The sequence below is a fragment of the Micropterus dolomieu genome, linkage group LG23, assembly GCF_021292245.1.
Source record: "Micropterus dolomieu isolate WLL.071019.BEF.003 ecotype Adirondacks linkage group LG23, ASM2129224v1, whole genome shotgun sequence".
In the NCBI taxonomy this organism is placed as follows: domain Eukaryota; kingdom Metazoa; phylum Chordata; class Actinopteri; order Centrarchiformes; family Centrarchidae; genus Micropterus; species Micropterus dolomieu.
In genome coordinates this window covers 23,039,558-23,056,692 of record NC_060172.1, presented here as the reverse complement: position 1 = coordinate 23,056,692, position 17,135 = coordinate 23,039,558, and the positions used below count along the sequence as shown (strand labels likewise).

Genomic DNA, 17,135 nt, shown 5'->3' with positions numbered 1-17,135 from the left:
ATCTCGTTCCACATTTTATTGCGTGCCATGCAATGCAGGGAACTGGTCTTAGTCTTGACTCGGTCTCGCCCTCCCTCGGTCTTGGTTTCGACTACTCTCAGCCCCTAAAAGTCTTGGTCTTGTCTCTGTCTCGATAAACTCTGGTCTTGGTCTTTACTTGGTCTCGGTTTGGGTGGTCTTGACTACAACACTAATTGGTGCATATTCTTAAATAGCCTACATGTATTATCTGAACCACAAAAATCCTGGGATTGGAAGTATTTCAACACAGGAGTAGAAGTTGTTTTTGGGACTGCAGGCAAAATGTAATACAGCTGTCCGTGTGCAGTCTGCAGTATGCAGTATGCACTTTAGTTGATGGGCACTTGGAGATGATATTAATTCACTCAATGCAGAGTAGAAAGAACGGGGAGGATATAGGGGCCCACAGCTCATTTTGCCCCAGGACCTTGATCCAGATATGACCACTGAAAAGGCTTTTACCATGGTCAGATATTCTACTTTGTACCAAATCGTCATAATGGTGAAAATGTGACCCTATCTAAATGTTATGGATTGGATCACAAATGTTGATCTGTGTGCATCACTAACCCATATAGTTCAACCTGTGAGTCTTTATTTGTTTAATCTATGGCCCTCTCAGATTGATCTTTTCAAAAAAATTAAAAATTCTTTTGACAAGAGATTTAAAAGTGAGGTTGACTAATCAAGATTTCTATCAATTCTATAGTCTCAAAGTCTCAAATCAGATACTCGGATATGTCTAGTGCTACAGAGTAGGGGAGACCGGGGATGGTTGTAACAAGGGTCAGTTGTAACACATCTAATTTCTCCAATCAGGAACAAGTTACAAATCACCTTATTCACACTGCACATGTATTTTTGTTATTGCATTGCCTGCTTTGTAGTTAAACTCATCAAACTTAAATCAGGTCCAGTGCAGTGAGGATAGCACAGAACTGTACATGGGGAAACCAAAAAACCACTACATAAACACATGGCTCAACACTGAAGGACTAACTCCTCAGGTCAAGACTCAGCAGTTTACTTACATCTGAAGGATAAAGGACACTCGTTTGAGGACCATCAGGTGCACAATTTAGACAGAGAGGATGGATGGTTTACGAAACCACTTATCCTACAATGCTGTCCTTTCATCACTTCCCAAGAAACTTAACAAACGTTACCTCTTGGTCTCAGGTGGAGACACCAATGATAGTCGTTTAGACTTGGCCACGGTGGCTCTAATGACCATAACAACTGTCGTTACAACAGCCAGGAGCACTAATGAACAAGCGGTATCGATGATCTTGGCAAACAACCCCACAGAGGTTTAGTAGCTGAGTTTCCCTACTGGTCATTTCACAACTGAAGAAGTCTCTTGGATGAGGGACAAAACGGCTTCTAGTATCTTCATCCAAGTCCAGTTGCCCTTGACTTTAACCTTCTTTGGATAACTATGACCTGGATGACTGAGAACCTTCACAGACATCGTTAAAACCCACCCCTAGAAATTATTTAGTTGTATTTATGTTTTCTTTTCATTTCAATATGTTTCTGACATAAACACCGGAATGTTTAATTGTTTTATTAATATGTTTAAATGTTAGTGTAAGACCTGTATTCTTCTCTGTAAGCCCATTAGGCCTGCTCTCCAGGACTGCCATATGTCTGTCACCGCTGTGATGGTGCCAGACAAACAAGCACCAACACACACACACACACACACAAATATTCAGTTGGTGCACATTTACACATTTTGTGGAATGTTATTATTTTGTTCACTATTATGTCACTGTGACTGATAGTATCTAAGACACTTGGACGACCCCCCCCACCAATTAATAATAACCACACCAATTATGTAAAAAAGCTTTCAATATCGTGTTTTTCTCATATTTCATATTACACAATGTTACATTGTCTGTCTGTCTGTTTTGTGAAAATAAGAGTTACACCATTTAATAGCACACACGTGACTTGTGTGTATCACTGGTTTAAAAGTGCTCCAAGAAACAGACAGAAAAATGTGACAGCCATCCCCGGTCTCCCCTACTAATATCCCACATTTGACTGTGAACATGGTAGGCCTGTAAGTTGTAGCATCAGAATTAGTAGCAGCATTAAATCCAGCTAAATTTGGTTTGGACCTGGTTGAGCTGTGTGCAGAGAGGAAACTTCCTCCATCTAGTCTACATCAGGGCGGGCTTTACGCTGCGACGCACAGTGTGGTCGGTCGATAGTAAACTCCATTGTGTGCGCATCATAATCATCTCCGCTCCAGTCCAAGCATCTCTCTCCTCCGTCCACACAGGACTCTCCTATCCTGTCCATCATCTCCAGACTTTATAATGACCTTAAGGCCATCTGATTGAATGGTGTCCGGTTGTTTTTGGCCGCTGTGGCTGCGCTCATTGCTGCTGCTGTGGAGGGATACCTGTGCTGCATTGGCATAACTGCAGAGCGTTTCTGGTGACATTCATTTGGGTGATTTCTGCCTGTGACAGCCACCATGGCGAAAACAGCCACATCATCCAGTGCAATAACAGGTAAGCAAAGCTTGATGCAAGAGGTTGTTTAGCGGGTATTATCATGCTATCGCGCTCTGTTGTGTTTGCACCACGGTTTAAAGCAGACTCATGGATGACGCAACTGGCATTTTCATTGCTATGTGCGTGATGCTGGTCTGTGCAGCGATGATCCGGCTTCACTGTTTTTGTTTATTCGCTATGCACGATGTGCTGGTTGTTTCCACTAGGTGCAGGTATATAAGGTGCAGAGTCATAAATACAGATGGACACTTTTATTTTCCTTGGAAATAAACTCAAATTATTAGGCCTGGTGTTTTTTTTTTTAGCACGCGTGAAACTGAGCCAAACAGAACTGGGGTTCTTCTTTGTGTCTTGTGTCTTCTTTCATTGTGTTATTTACATTTTCTCAAAAGGGGATATCAGCATTACAGATATGATAAGTGTCAGGTCACTTTTAAGCAAAGTCAGGCCCGTGTACCCTTTTTTGTGGTGATGACGCGACTCAATCGGGTAAAAAGGTTCAAATGGGTGGAGAGAGGAAGGCTGGGTTGTTGCCTACACAGGAGGACAGACCCGTGGATTACTCTGTGTAATGTCTATAACCATCAAAAACCATTTTGTGATTCCTCTGTGGGTTGAAGGCTGGGACACTGTCTAGAGCAGGACGAAAATGGACTTTTCACATACTCCATGCCCTGAAAGAATCATCCCTGCAGGTCAATAATTACATTTGAAACAATTGTATGAGTGACTCTGCTATTCCAAAAAGGAGAAATAACTTGCTCCTGTCATACTAGTTCATATTGAGAGTCTGCTGAAAATTTAATGCAAGGTGACTACTGGAGACATTTGTTATGTTGGTACTTTTACAAGTCTGACAATGCTGAATCCCCCCAAAAATGTCTTCATATCCGTTTCAGCTCTTTGGCAACATCTTGATATCTTGTAGAAATTAGTTTGTTTTTGCAGCCTGTATTTTTACAACGGCATGTTTTATGCTCAAGAATAATGCCTGTATGACAAAGAAATAAGAGTATGAGCGGTATTCTCGTCAAAGCCATAAAAGCCACGATAAATACACCCCAGTTCATGAGAGGTAGGCTACCCCTGTAGCCACTGAAGAAATCAATATCATGTTGTCATGGAAAATGGAAAATTATGAATGTTACAAGTTAAGCATGATGCGTGTCTACAGTAATATGAGCATAGAAGTTTATATCAAGTGAAATGCAGGCAGCTTCCTGTCTGACATAAGCCAAACCACATTTAAAAGGGACTCTATGTTGTGTGCCAGGTTTCAGCACAATATAAAAGCCCTGACAGACTGAAAAGAGAGTAATTCCCTTGATCAAGTGAAAAAACTGACTGTGTTGGCATTTTAGCCTGCAACGCACATATTGATCGAGTGAATTTGTTAATTAAATTTTGTTTTAAGAGGCCACTCACTGTGTCAAGATTTAGATGTATAATTGTGTATATAAAATGTGTACATAGTGTACAGATAATTCTTATTCTTATTTTTCATATTTCTATTATATGTTCTGGTATCTTTTCTATTTTGATTTCATGTGTTTTCTTATCTGTTGTGTTATGTTGGATCTGGAGCTGCTGTAACAAGTGAATTTCCCTGGTGTGGGATCATTAAAGTCTTATTATCTTATCTTAGTTATTTGGGTAATAATTCAAAATATTTTTATCTAATATATATTTATTTTATTTGTTTATTTCAACTATAATACTAATAAGACATGCTCTTAACTATATTGGCTTCATTTTCATATATAAACTAAAAGAGGTGTCACATTTAGAATATTTATTTATCAATATGTTGTTTTTTTGTGCATCAGGTGAAAAGATGGCACCACCGTCCATCACTCTACTTCCTGACAAGAGATCTCCGACAAACGGTCATAGCTCTCCGGCCCGAACTGGAAAAACAAGTGAGTAATCCTCTCTGGCTTCTGCCAGGCAATTCACACTGAACTTCCAAGTGATTTAATCAGGATGAAAATCACTTACTACACAATGATGTGGGTTATTGAATGATTACTGGAGAAACATTATGTAATGCATAGTATGACTCCATAGGCCTATACATGGAAAAATGTGTGTCAGGGCAAGCTTAGCAACAGTAACCAAAAAAGAGGCATTCAGCATGTGTGGAGTGACTATCACACCAAGGACAGCTTCTTCCCCTCTCCTGCATATTGCTGCAGTTTGCTCTTGGCATGGGGCTACTTGACATTTTGCAACACAATGCGTTTTACACAGAGCAGCCACACGCAGAGCTGAAATGTGTCCCTCTGCTGGTATTAAAGCAGCGCTGCAGGTCAGTACTGTGCCGCTGATGTCATTCCTCTTTAGATAAAGCTGAGCGTGGTCTCTTGCTCTCTCTCTCCTTTTGTTATGATGATCCCAGCTCCGTCTAACATGGAGAAGAAGCCACACATAAACGGACATGCGTCCCCTTCACACTTAACAGCAAACATCAATAACAACCATGCAGGTAAACAAAGTAAGTCTCAAGATTTGCTTCTATTAAACTGCCTTTTCTCTCTGCTTTAGCTTGGCTGCATTGTAAAATACTCTTTTTTTCATACATCTTCATTCATCTTTCAGTCGTGGAGGGTTATATGAAGACGGATGACAGGATGCGATTGGCCAAAGAGAGACGTGAGGAGAGGGAGAGAAGTCTGGGTGGGTGATGTTCTGTTTGTTTTGGTACAAGTTCAAATAAAGTTCTTGTTCGTGCTGTAATTGCCCTTCAGTACAGTTTCCCTGCAAAGTTTTTTCTCTCTACAGTTTAATTGGTTATGGAATGGCTTTGCTAGCCGATAGAAGATTTACTTTGAGTTCACTGGGCTTTTGATGTGATGAGCTTTGTCACTTCAGAGAACGTGACAGTAACATCGAATAGTCCAGTAAAGTAGGTCTCCCATTCACAGTTAATCCAGTAGCTCCTGCGGTTGCCTCATGATGACAAGGATTTCTATCTTCATGATAAGTCTTGCGTGTGGATTGACGGACACTTCACATATTCATTGGAACATATACAAGCTCACGTTATAATGACAAATTATGAGTGTTCAGTTAGAAGAATGAATACAAAAAAATGTCACATGATGCCAAATCAAAAACAAAAAAAGTGCACTATCATTACGTATAGATTGTATTCATCAAGTTGTTGATTTGTTGAATTGTATCCTGGACTCTACACAACCTTCTGAACAGCAAAAAGCCCCTGGCAACAACACTGGTCCACTGGCTCAAATCTTTTTTTCCATGGAACCTGTAGCAGAATTTGACTCGTCTCTTTCAGCGGCCAGGGATCAGCTGATCAGGGAGAAGGAGCGCAGAGCTCGGCTGCAGTATGAACGCACAGTGGAGGAACGCTGGAGGCGGCTGGAGGAGCAGAGGCAGAAAGAGGAGTTCCGCAGAGCTGCAGTGGAGGAGAAGAGGAGGCAGCAGCTTGAGGAGGAGAGGGTCAGCTGATTTAACAAACAAACTAAAAAATCAACATCAAGATCTGTCTAATCTATAAATGCATTCTTGCCTATCTAGCTAATGTGTGGTTGTGTGTGTGCAAGATACATAAACACTTTCAGGTATAAAAATGACAGCTCTGCTTTGTTACGTTCAGGAGCGGCTGGAGGCCCTGATGAAACGATCTCTGGAGCGAAGCCTTCAATTGGAGCAGAGGACCAAACGCTGGAGCAGAGGCTGCCCTGCAGGTAAGAACAGAGGTCATAGTTTTGTGAACAGAGATTGCTCTGGATAGCATGGATGGCAGAATGATCAAATGTGAGTGATGTGAAACTGAAAAGCAGCAGGATTTGTAAGTTGTGCTTTTGTTCAGAAGGATTGCATTTTGCTGTATTTCTGTGAGACACCATGACACAGTATGGGTGTGTATGTGTAGATTTGTGTATGTGAGTGAGTGTGTATTAAAGAGAGCCTTTCTCTTGGCCTGATCATTGCAGACAGCCTGGCTACTGAAGTACTCATGAGCAGAAATGTGTTCCTGGTTTCCCACAGAGACAGGATGGAGTTACTTATGTGCACTGGTGTCTTTTTTAAAACTTTGGTGGATGATTGAAATACAGTTATGCTCAGAAGTTTGCATACCCTTGGATCATTTTTAATATAAATATACCATTTGTAAATAAAACATGAGTGAGCAGGCAAAACATGTATTTTACTTCTTTTGGGATTCAATTGAACTGTAGGTCCTAACAGAATGGCACATTCATAAAACAAAACATGGCTATAAAAAAAAAAAAAAATGAACCGACCCCTGTTCAAAAGCCTGCATACCCTTAGTTCTTAATCCTGTGTATTGCCACCTTTAGCATCAATGACAGCGTGGAGTCTTTTGTAATTGTTGTCAATGAGGCCCCGAATTCTTGCAGGTGGTATAGCTGCCCACTCATCTTGGCAGAATGCCTCCAGGTCATGCAAAGTCTTTGGTTGTCTTGCATGAACCGCACATTTGAGATCTCCCCCAGAGTGGCTCGATGATATTAAGGTCAGGAGACTGTGATGGCCACTCCAGAACATTCACCTTTTTCTGCAGTAACTACTGGAGGGTCAACTTGGCCTTATGCTTAGGGTCATTATCATGCTGGAAAATCCAAGAACGCAACTTCAGTGCAGAAGAATGCAAATTGTCTGCCAGTATTTTCTGATAACAAGCTGCATTCATCTTTCCATCAATTTTCACAAGACTTCCCGTGTCTTTAGTGCTCACACACCCCCAAAATATAAGTGAGCCACCACCATACTTCACAGTGGGGATGCTATTCTATTCACTATAGGCCTTGTAACCGCACTTTTTTGTGGCATTGGCACAGTAAAGGCTTCTTTATGGCAACTCGTCCATGCAGCTCAGTTTTGTTAAAGTATTGTCGTATTGTGCTCCTTGCAACAACCACACCATCTTTTTCCAGAGCAGCCTGTATTTCTCCCGAGGTCACCCTGTGGATTTTCTTTGTATCCTGAACAATTCTTCTCGCAGTTTTGGCTTAAATCTTTCTTGGTCTATCTGACCATGGCTTGGTATGGAGAGATCCTGGAATTTTCCCCTTCTTAATAAGTGATTGAACAGTACTGACTGGCATTTGCAAGGCTTTGGATATCTATTTATATCCTCTTCCATCTTTATAAAGTTCCAATACCTTGTTATGCAGGTCTTTTGACAGTTCTTTTCTGCTCCCCATGGCTCAGTATCTAGCTTGCTCAATGCATCCATGTGAGAGCTAACAAACTCATTGACACTCACAGACACTTACTGCAATTTAAAAAGCCATAGGTGTGGGAAATGAACCTTTAATTGCCATTTTCACCTGTGTGTGTCACTTTGTGTCTGTAACAAGGCCAAACATTCAAGGTAAACTTTAGATCAGGGCAATTTGATTGATTTCTGTTATCATTATTATTTGAAAAGGAGCCAAACAACTATGTTAAAAGAAATGTGTTCACATGATCACTATCCTTAAATCAAATGTGATTAGTCATATTTTGAAAATCAATGCCAAAATTTCTGCCAGGGTATGCAAACTGTAATGAAAATGTAAAAATAACAATGAAATCATCTGCCTGCCACACTGGCTTTTATGATACCACCACTGGGGAATCACACAATTGGAAGTTTTCAACACCCACACATAATGGCTTTAAATCAAACCAAAACAATGACTGTTTAAGTTACGTTACTTCACGACATCCATGCTGGTATGTTAACTCCCATCCAGGTATCTACAGCTGGATAAGGAATTGCTCAGATAAACTGTTCATAACGCTCTGTCTGCTCACTTCTGCTCTGCTCTGCTCCGCCCGCTGCCTATAGGTGACAGTGAGAATGCCCCACTCCCTTTCTCTGCTGCCTCCGCCTTTTCCCATGGCATTGCCTCCCCCCTTCCTGCTGTCAGCGAATCTGGTAAAGTTAAGCCCCCGTTGCCCTCCCAAATGTATCTGGCCTCCTGTTCATCCAACAGTTACCATGTCTGTGTTTGTTTGCCTTTGGGCGGGCTGAAACCAAAAGGCAAATGTCTTCCTCCTGTGATGCATGTATGTAAAGCAGTTGTGTTGTTTGAACGAATGAGATATAATGTATGTCTGCAAAGTGGTCTGTATGTACTCCAGCCTTTGGTACGTTTGCTGTGTTTGTGGTCTGCTGCGGTGGCTTTTATTTTTAGTTATCATCGCAAAAGACTGTGTGGAGGACTGTGAGACAGGCATCAGGGATGCAAATTAACAGGCAGATGTTATCAGTACAGGGGCTTTCACCAACACGTATCCAATCCATTTCCCCAAAATACTGGTTCTTATTATGATCTAACCTAATTTCCAGGCAGAGGTTGGACACATTTCCGTCTGCCTAATGTCCGGGAGGGACTTTCGTTCTTTCATCTCTTGTAGAGACGAACTCTGCTGACTGTAAGTGGATCACCACACAGGAAAAGAGGACAACAGGGAAATGCACTGGTATCAGCTATTTCATAGACTGAGTCTTGTCAGTTCATCACCTTCATCTCAGTATTCCTATGTTACGTGTGTTTTAGTAACACTTTCGGTATGAATAACTCTCTCCTAATTTCCCTAGAAGTCAACCTCTGGATTAGTTTCCCGCAGATTAGTAACCTCTCAGTAATTACAAACAGGCCGAAGAACAGTGGATCACATTGACTTGATGATCTCAAACACTGCAGTGGTATTGTATTTTCACAGTGTATATATGTGTTTGTCTCATTTTTGTTTTGATAACCTGGGATAGGCGTTTCAAAATGAAAGCAGCCAAGTGGCGCTGACTCCGTCTCCCTGGAGCAGACGGTTTTGGAGATTAATCGCACATGACCTAGAATAGAAATATGTGCACTAAAATAGCCACAGATACAGTATAGGCATCCCACTGAGAGGGCTGCACTCTTTAGAGATTACTCTTTACAGAGGGTGACAGATGGGGGAGACATTACAAGAGAAGACTATTTCTAGTGTTGTACGATGCATTCCACATTAATGCCTTTGCTTTTGTGATTGTGAGTTTGCACAACGTGTGTGTGTGTGTGTTTTCATTTGCTGTCGTTGTTCTGGTTGCGGCAATGGGGGGAGATGTTCGGAATCAGGTTCAAGGGTTATTGTTCACAGCCACTATGCTGGCATGTGTGTGTGCTGCATAGTAGCATACAGACTCGGGACATTAACGCCCCCCTATTATGTCCCTGACCCTGAATGATTCATACTAGCAGTTGAAAAACAAGGATGTGGTCAATATCCCTCAGTCAGGCCTAATCTAATATTGGGAAATCAGTGGCCTCTTTTTGGCAGAATCAAAACAAGAATGTGTCCCTCCACGTTTGTTTGTCAATTTCAGAAAATCCAATATACAGAAGAGCTGACGGGGAGTTGACTGGAAAAAGTTCATCATGCACTTTTACCTTTTGCTGTAAAACCTAAATGCAAAATTGTCAATGATGTATAACATCTGATGTGGATAATATTTTCTAGATTTGAGCTGCAAGTTTTCTACCCAAACCAAAAGCTGATTACCATGACTTCAACCACTGAAAAGAAACATATCACACAGTGAAACATGGATGCCTACAGTACATCCCTAATTCCTGAAATTTTAGGTTGTTCTTAAAAAGCAGCATATTATTATATTAATTTGTTTTGCAGGATCATCTCTGACAACTGACTTTGGCTGCAAATGATGAGTCTGTAAGCTTCAGTTGGGTGCAGCACACACTGTCCAGTGAAGCCCTCCCTCACCCCCCAGCTACTGTATAAATATCCCTCTGTCACTTGTTATTTGCCATCATTTGATTTGATAAGCATCGTGTTTGTCATCATGCAGCGCCCTGCAGCCCTCACAGGTCACCTTTCTGCAGCTCGCTGAACCCTGCAGATCACAACAGAGCTGGACTTCAGGGAGGCTCTCATTCCACTCCCAATACCCCCAAGGTCAGACCTCACACATGCTCACATGCTGTACCTTGACATACTTAGATAACATCTGTGTGAATCCAACATTAATGGATAAAATACTCTGACACTGCTTACAGAAAGAGCGGCTGCGCAGGGACAGAAGAACTGCATCCCCCGGTTGTGGATCCCCTGCAAGAAGATCTGAATCCCCTGCTAGTATCACCAAGCAGTGGGCTTCCCCTACTACCTCCAAGTAAGATTATTTGTTTGGTGTTGAACTGAAAGGTGAAACGTGGCTGTCAGGTGGGATTTTGCTCTGACTTAAAGTTCATTTTTAAATTTCCTTTCCTGTCATGGAACACCAAACATCTCTATCTGTGTACAGGTTGGCATCTAAGATACGCGCCCAATCTCCTAACAACCATTACTCTCCTACAAGACATCGTCCAAACCTGTCAAGTGATGACAGGAAAGCAGAAGACAAGAAGGTGGAAAAACACAGTGAACAATCCAAAGATGAGACCGCAGGGATGAAGAATACCGACATCAACAGCACGAATCCATCTTCACAAGATGAGAAGAATGTGGTTAATACTGAAAGCACTAAATCCAGATCATCTAAAGGTGAAGCTTTTGATAGGCGTCTCAAAGGCGACACATCTGAAAAAAATCAGTCCCCTGACAGAAAGGCCCACATGTCTCCCAAAGTGGAATGCTCAGAGAGGAAGACACAGAGCAACACTGAGGACGGAGACAAGAAAAAAGGTAAACTTCATATAAAGTGTTTGTAACCCTACACAAAGTCAAGTTGTAGTAACTTGGGTGATCTTACACCAGTCTTTATGTGTGTTTGACAGAATCAGGGAAGCTGGCGGCTGGCACAACAAATGCAGAGGAGGCTACTAGGTTGCTGGCAGAACGTAGGCGTCAGGCTCGAGCTCAGAAAGAACTGCACGAGAAAAAACGGGAACAAGAGGAAGAAGAAAGGTGAGTCCATTGATTAACCTGGGAATTTAAGACAGCATTAAACAGTCTGGGTTTAATAAGTGTATGCACTTGCTGATCAGACTAAGGGAAGAGCAGCTGAGGAAGCAACTCCCACAGGAGCAGCGACAGCAGGAGGCAATGGCTCAACAAGTGAAGGAAAAGGTGAAAAACGAAGAAGATCCTCACAGTCTGAAACAAGAAGAAGAAAATCAAAAAAAGGAGGAGCAGGAGAAGGAGCTACAGGCCCAGATTGACAAAGAGGCAAGAGATCAGTAGTGATTTAGATTTTTGAGTTCTTGTGAACCTTTGGCATATTGTATAAATAATCTGTCTTACAGTTTCTGGTTACAAATAGATTTCCTCTTGATGTTAACAGAGAGAAAAAGCCAAAGTCCAGGCTCAGGAGGACTCAGAACGTCAGCGGCAAGACAGAGAACTGCAGGCGCAACAAGAAGAGGAGGAGAGGCAGCTAAGAAAAAAGGTTATAATTAAACTGAAAGGACAGTCCAAGCACTCATACCATGCTGATTGATTGAATAAAGCACTTGAAAGTTTGCACAACTGATTAAGTGTTGATGTGTTTTTGCAGAGAATTGAAGAGATCATGAAGAGAACTAGGAAGGGGGAAGCTGACTTGAAGGTACTGTAAGAGACCTTCTGTTCTCATACAGTAGTCCTGCTGCCTTTACCTGCCGAATACGTGATCAGGATTTGTTTTTCCAACTTTAATTTGTTAAAACTCCAACATTCTTGTTGTTATTTTTATTAAACTCTGTTGTTGGTGATACTTGGTGGTTTTGTGTCCTGATTACCACAAACATTGACTTGATCGTCTCTCTTCTGCATTGAATCAGAAGGAGGACCAGGTGGAGACGAAGCCCGTCTCAACACCAGGTTAGTGTGTTGATTAGTCGCCCCGCAAATACTTACGTTTGCTTGTCGTCCCTGCTGTGCCCCTCTCCCTCTGTATGCCATGCAGCTGTAAAAATGCAAACAGGGCATGCGTGGTGTATGATGTGATTCATTCATGATCTTATTTTGAGCATGCGCAGCAGTCATTTAAGTTGGCTTATGTGAAACCTCAGAGGGACAGATTTTTCCAACATTATTGGTCATGTCTTGCTATGTAATAATTACATTGCTTTGGCTTTGGCTATTCAGAAGAGTGAACAGCTATGACCCTTGTCTATACCAGCTTAAGTCGAAATGAAAAGAACATAGGTTATTGTTTTTTCTTTTGCTTGTGCTTTGGGCGATACATTCACATTCTGTTTGAGTTGGAGGTGTGCGATATTTTCTGGTAAATGGAGCAGCAGCCAAGGACTTTATTCTTGGTGCTGATTGGGCACCTTTTACTGTAGAGCTGTGCCATGGGAGCTGACTGTAAAATTAGCTGCTCTTCAAAATGCCCTTGGAAGATTTATTCAGGAGCTGCTCTACACAGTGTGAGCTAGCACTTGGTTTGGACTGTTCACTGTTAATTCTCAGCTCATTTGGGTTTTACAGTTGAGTTGAAGCAATATTTAGTCATCAGTTTGTCCAATAATACTAGTAATACGTGACATCCACCGTTACAGGATGACTCAAGTCAACTCAAATAAAATTCAGTTGATGTGAACTGGATAGTCCAAATAAAGTGAAGCCCACTGTGATGTTTTTTATTCTCCACAGGTGAAGTAAAGACTGTTCAAATTAATGCTCAGGCGAACGAGCAAGCAATCAAAAAGGTTGAGTTTCAGGTTAAAGAGCAGGTCACAGTCCAGGTCAACAAGAAGGAGTGTGCCCTGGTGAAGAAAGAAGCAGCAGAGGCACAGATGGACAGTCAGAAGAGTTTGCACATAAAAAACAACACTCATCAAGTGACACCAACACACAGTGTTCCTGACAAGAGACCTGACACCAAGCAAACTAGCGAAGAGCGCGACAGCCAACCTAACAGAGAGGGGAAAGCCTGTGCTCTCCAGCAGCAGAGAAGCGAGGCGGATGTGAATGTAAACAAGCAGCACAGAACAAATGTTAAAGACCAAATGAATAAAGGGCTGACAAAGCCAACAGCAGATGCCAAAGCCAACCAAAGGGAGGGTGGTATGATGAATGGAGCAGTGAAGGGGGAAGGAAGTGCCTTGAACGAGTGCCGCGAACAACAAAGCCTGCATGTGTCAGCAGCTGAGGGGAAAGCTAAAGGAGGGTCCCAGATGGTGGTTGTTAGACCCGCTGTGACACCCATGCCCGTGGGACACCTATCACCTCCAGTAATCAAGCTGGAGCCACTAAATGTGAAAGGCACAGGCTCTTGCGACGAGGTGCAGTCCATGGAGGTCAGGTGAGTCATCTGGTAACCTGGTATTATTATAGCAGTGCTGTACAATATTATTACATGCATGGTCTTCAAGAACACCAATGATACCTAACTGCTTTTTTTATTATTATATTTCAGCCCGGCTTCAAAGGAGGAACTGATTTCAATCCCAGACTTCTCGCCAGTCAACGAAATCCAGCACAGCAGCATGAGTAACACCCGAGCTCTTGAAGACCTGATGGACCTGACGGGCAGCGTCACCTATCCCAAACGGTCCTCTGAAGGCAACTTGGGCGACTGCAACAAGAACCTCATTGAGGGTGTTGTTAGTCCCATGTCAGACTCAAAGCTCATTGGGATGTCGCCTCTGTCTTCAAATAAACTCAGCATCCAGTAGTCCATTAATCTTTCTCTTCTTCTCCCTCTCTCGCTTGCTATCTCTCTCTTATCCCTCTTGCTGTCTCACACTGTCACACACACACACACACACACACACACACACACACACACACACACACACACACACACACACACACAATGTCACATCTTGAGTATGTGCCCCCGCTACATTTATGGATATAGAGCCATAGAGATTGACTTTAAAAAACTGTAAACCATGACTTGCAATAGAAACCAAACATCTCCTATGTTCCAATCACATAGCAACTGTCCATTGAACTTATTTTACAAATATTTTGTTTAATCTTATGTGGACAACTGTGTGTGTGCATGTTGCACATGTGAAAGAGGGTCAGGGAGAGAAGGTGTGTCTGGATATGTGAAATAATGACAAAAAAGACAAATATCATGGTTATCAGGTTATAGAAGTTTAGAAAACTCAGTGTTGCTAATGTACAGTAAAAATCAATACTTTCCCCTGCATAGATTCCTCACTGGGTCCCAGTTCAGTCCCAGTAGTGGAGTAAAAAAGCCTGCTCAGAGCACTGATTACTGCATTTGTACAACTGACTTTCCACATGCCCCCTTAAGCATTTAAATCTAATTCAGTGTGTTGCTGGGAAAGGCATGACTATTTTATTTTTATGATAGCCTAAATTTGAAAACTTCAGAAATTTCCTTTCTTGATAATGATATTCATGCACGTATTGATGATTGATTTGGCTTGAATTCTATGGATTTATCTGGCAAACTAAAATCCGGCAGGACTCTCAGGACCACTGCCGTCCTTCATTCCTCTTAACCCAGCGAGGTCTGATCATAAGATTGTTCACAGTTTTTATTTCAATGAGATAATTCCCTTTATTCTTTTTTTTTTATCTTTAACTGGGGCTGTCTAACTGCACGTGAGTGAAGAGGTTTGATTCCAAAGCTGTCAACTTGAATGTTATTGCACATTTAAATGATAAACATATTAAATCATGACATCAACACAATATGATGGCACATAACTACATGTTTGTTGCAGACTAGAGTGAATCCCTAACTTCGACTCTATTGCAAATATACAGTAATTGCATTCATAAAAGCTTATTTCACTGGCAAGGCGCCCGTTTTTCAATGGTTCATAAAAATACTGACAGCTGAGCAACTTCATGTCATTTAAAGTTTTTTTGTAGGTGTGCCTTGCTTTGTAAAGTGTTTCCAAGGCACAGAGCTAATGAATGCATTCATCTATTAGACATACAGTAACATAATATGTAAGACTGAAGTACACTGGATGTGCAGGAATGTTTGCTTAACAATCAATTTGTGTACCCTGTACTGTAGCTATAAACATGCTGTGTGGTCCTGTAGGAATTATCCAGTGGGCTCCTTTAACTTCTTGAGCAGTTCATAAAATGACTAATAATTGCAATTTATCATTTTCTGTGTCATGTCTAAATGTACTTTCAGTAGAGATGCCTTATGAGGGACTGATCGGTTACTGGGTTTTTGTGCTAAGTGTTTTAAAGTCCTCTGGCTGTGTATGTTTATCCCTTCTATTTGGCCACTGGGATTGTTGTGTGTGACCTGTAATACTTGAACCTTGGTTTGAAACCATCTCACCACCAAATCATCTTCACCACACTGCAAACAGTTATGCCAACAGCTTATATACATTATTATGTCACTTATAAAGTGACATTTAGATTTGTGTTCCTCAGACAATATATACCCTGGCAAGACAGAGGCATTCTGAAATTGTCTTAAATGAAGTAGCCATTATAACATACAGTAGCCTATTTGAAAGTTAGGATTTGCTGTGTAGAGTTAGGGGACTGAGTATAAATAAATTATATATACAACCACCTCAAGAAGTATTCAAGTCTGCTCATACCCATTTTTCAATACAGTGTCTCGCGGTCAGCTTAACTTTTTAAGTTATGTAATTACTGTGGACATTGTGCATGTTTAGCATGGTCATAACAATGCTATCTGAAACAATAAAATTTAAAATTGGGTCTGTGTTTTTGTTTGTGTTTGTGTTTTTTTGTCTGTGCTATTAAGCAGTTAATTCCTAACCCTAAAGAAGGGTAGAAAACACATCAACAGGTATTGATTACATAAAAACACTAAAGAACATACAGACAGCTTTAAAGCTATTCTGTTCGCACTGTACAGCCATGCCATTTTATTTCACTTGCCAGAGCAGGATAAGTAAAGTTAAAATAGGAATATAAGATTTTGCCATATTTATAATAAGGTTCATCAAGGAAAATGTGTCCCTATCATTCCTGCATTTTCCCATTTGAGAGAGAAAGCCGACTCTGGATTTAAAATGGATACACAGATCCTTCGAAAAACTTATACAGTTGGCAGTTCCAAAATAAATGAGTGACAGATTCATTACAGAAAACACAGCCAGTGCTAATAGTAATTAGAGGGGTAAAGTCTGTTAATTAATTTTAAAGAAAACCCATTTTACTTGGGTAAGAGACAAACTTTTATGCAGCAAATATTAGATATCAAATGATTTCAATAAATGGTAGGCCTAATAAGGAACCAACAATTCTTTATGAGTAAAAGGGAGATTACTTTCAGCCCTCCCTGTTGAAACGCTGACTCACTAATAAGACTTTGAATAAGAATTTTATACATAGACTGTGTAGGAGCCACCGGTAAGTCTCCCATGTGTTCTATGTTTATGTTCTCGTTCATATTATTCACTGCACTCAGGTTGTAGATGGTGGGCGTGTCCACTGGGGTTTGGGCAGAAGTGATAGTGATGTATTTGTTTGCTTCACCTGTTTTTTGGGGGCTTTGACAGCGAGAGGGGGTGAGCCTGGAAGCGAACATTTTCTGTTGACCGCACTCACACAGCAATTTTATGAATTGGTAACTGCAGTGCAGTTGTACTTTTATGTGTTGAAGTGTAATAAATGCTTGAACTTGGATCGTTGAGTGGAACTCAGTTTTTGCGCGTCGCAGTGTTTTCAGTCTCTCAGTGTTTAGTC

The 17,135-nt window shown here is 41.3% G+C and overlaps 1 protein-coding gene across 3 annotated transcripts; it reads left to right on the top strand.

Annotated features, from left to right (window-relative positions):
• Positions 1 to 2,240: 2,240 nt before the first annotated feature.
• On the top strand, positions 2,241 to 16,141 carry map7d2a (MAP7 domain containing 2a). Of its 3 annotated transcripts, none has more exons than XM_046040671.1 (17): positions 2,241 to 2,549; positions 4,379 to 4,471; positions 4,951 to 5,037; positions 5,151 to 5,228; positions 5,851 to 6,014; positions 6,172 to 6,262; positions 8,377 to 8,466; positions 10,384 to 10,490; positions 10,592 to 10,707; positions 10,840 to 11,219; positions 11,312 to 11,441; positions 11,522 to 11,702; positions 11,818 to 11,922; positions 12,031 to 12,081; positions 12,296 to 12,335; positions 13,113 to 13,764; positions 13,879 to 16,141. In XM_046040671.1, the coding sequence occupies exons 1-17, from the start codon at positions 2,513 to 2,515 to the stop codon at positions 14,135 to 14,137; spliced, it is 2,661 nt and encodes an 886-aa protein (XP_045896627.1). In that variant the 5' UTR covers positions 2,241 to 2,512; the 3' UTR covers positions 14,138 to 16,141. The 3 variants fall into 3 exon arrangements, with proteins under 3 accessions (XP_045896627.1, XP_045896626.1, XP_045896628.1); XM_046040670.1 differs by having other exon boundaries at positions 4,951 to 5,046; XM_046040672.1 differs by lacking the exon at positions 8,377 to 8,466 and having other exon boundaries at positions 4,951 to 5,046.
• The last annotated feature ends 994 nt before the right edge of the window (positions 16,142 to 17,135 follow it).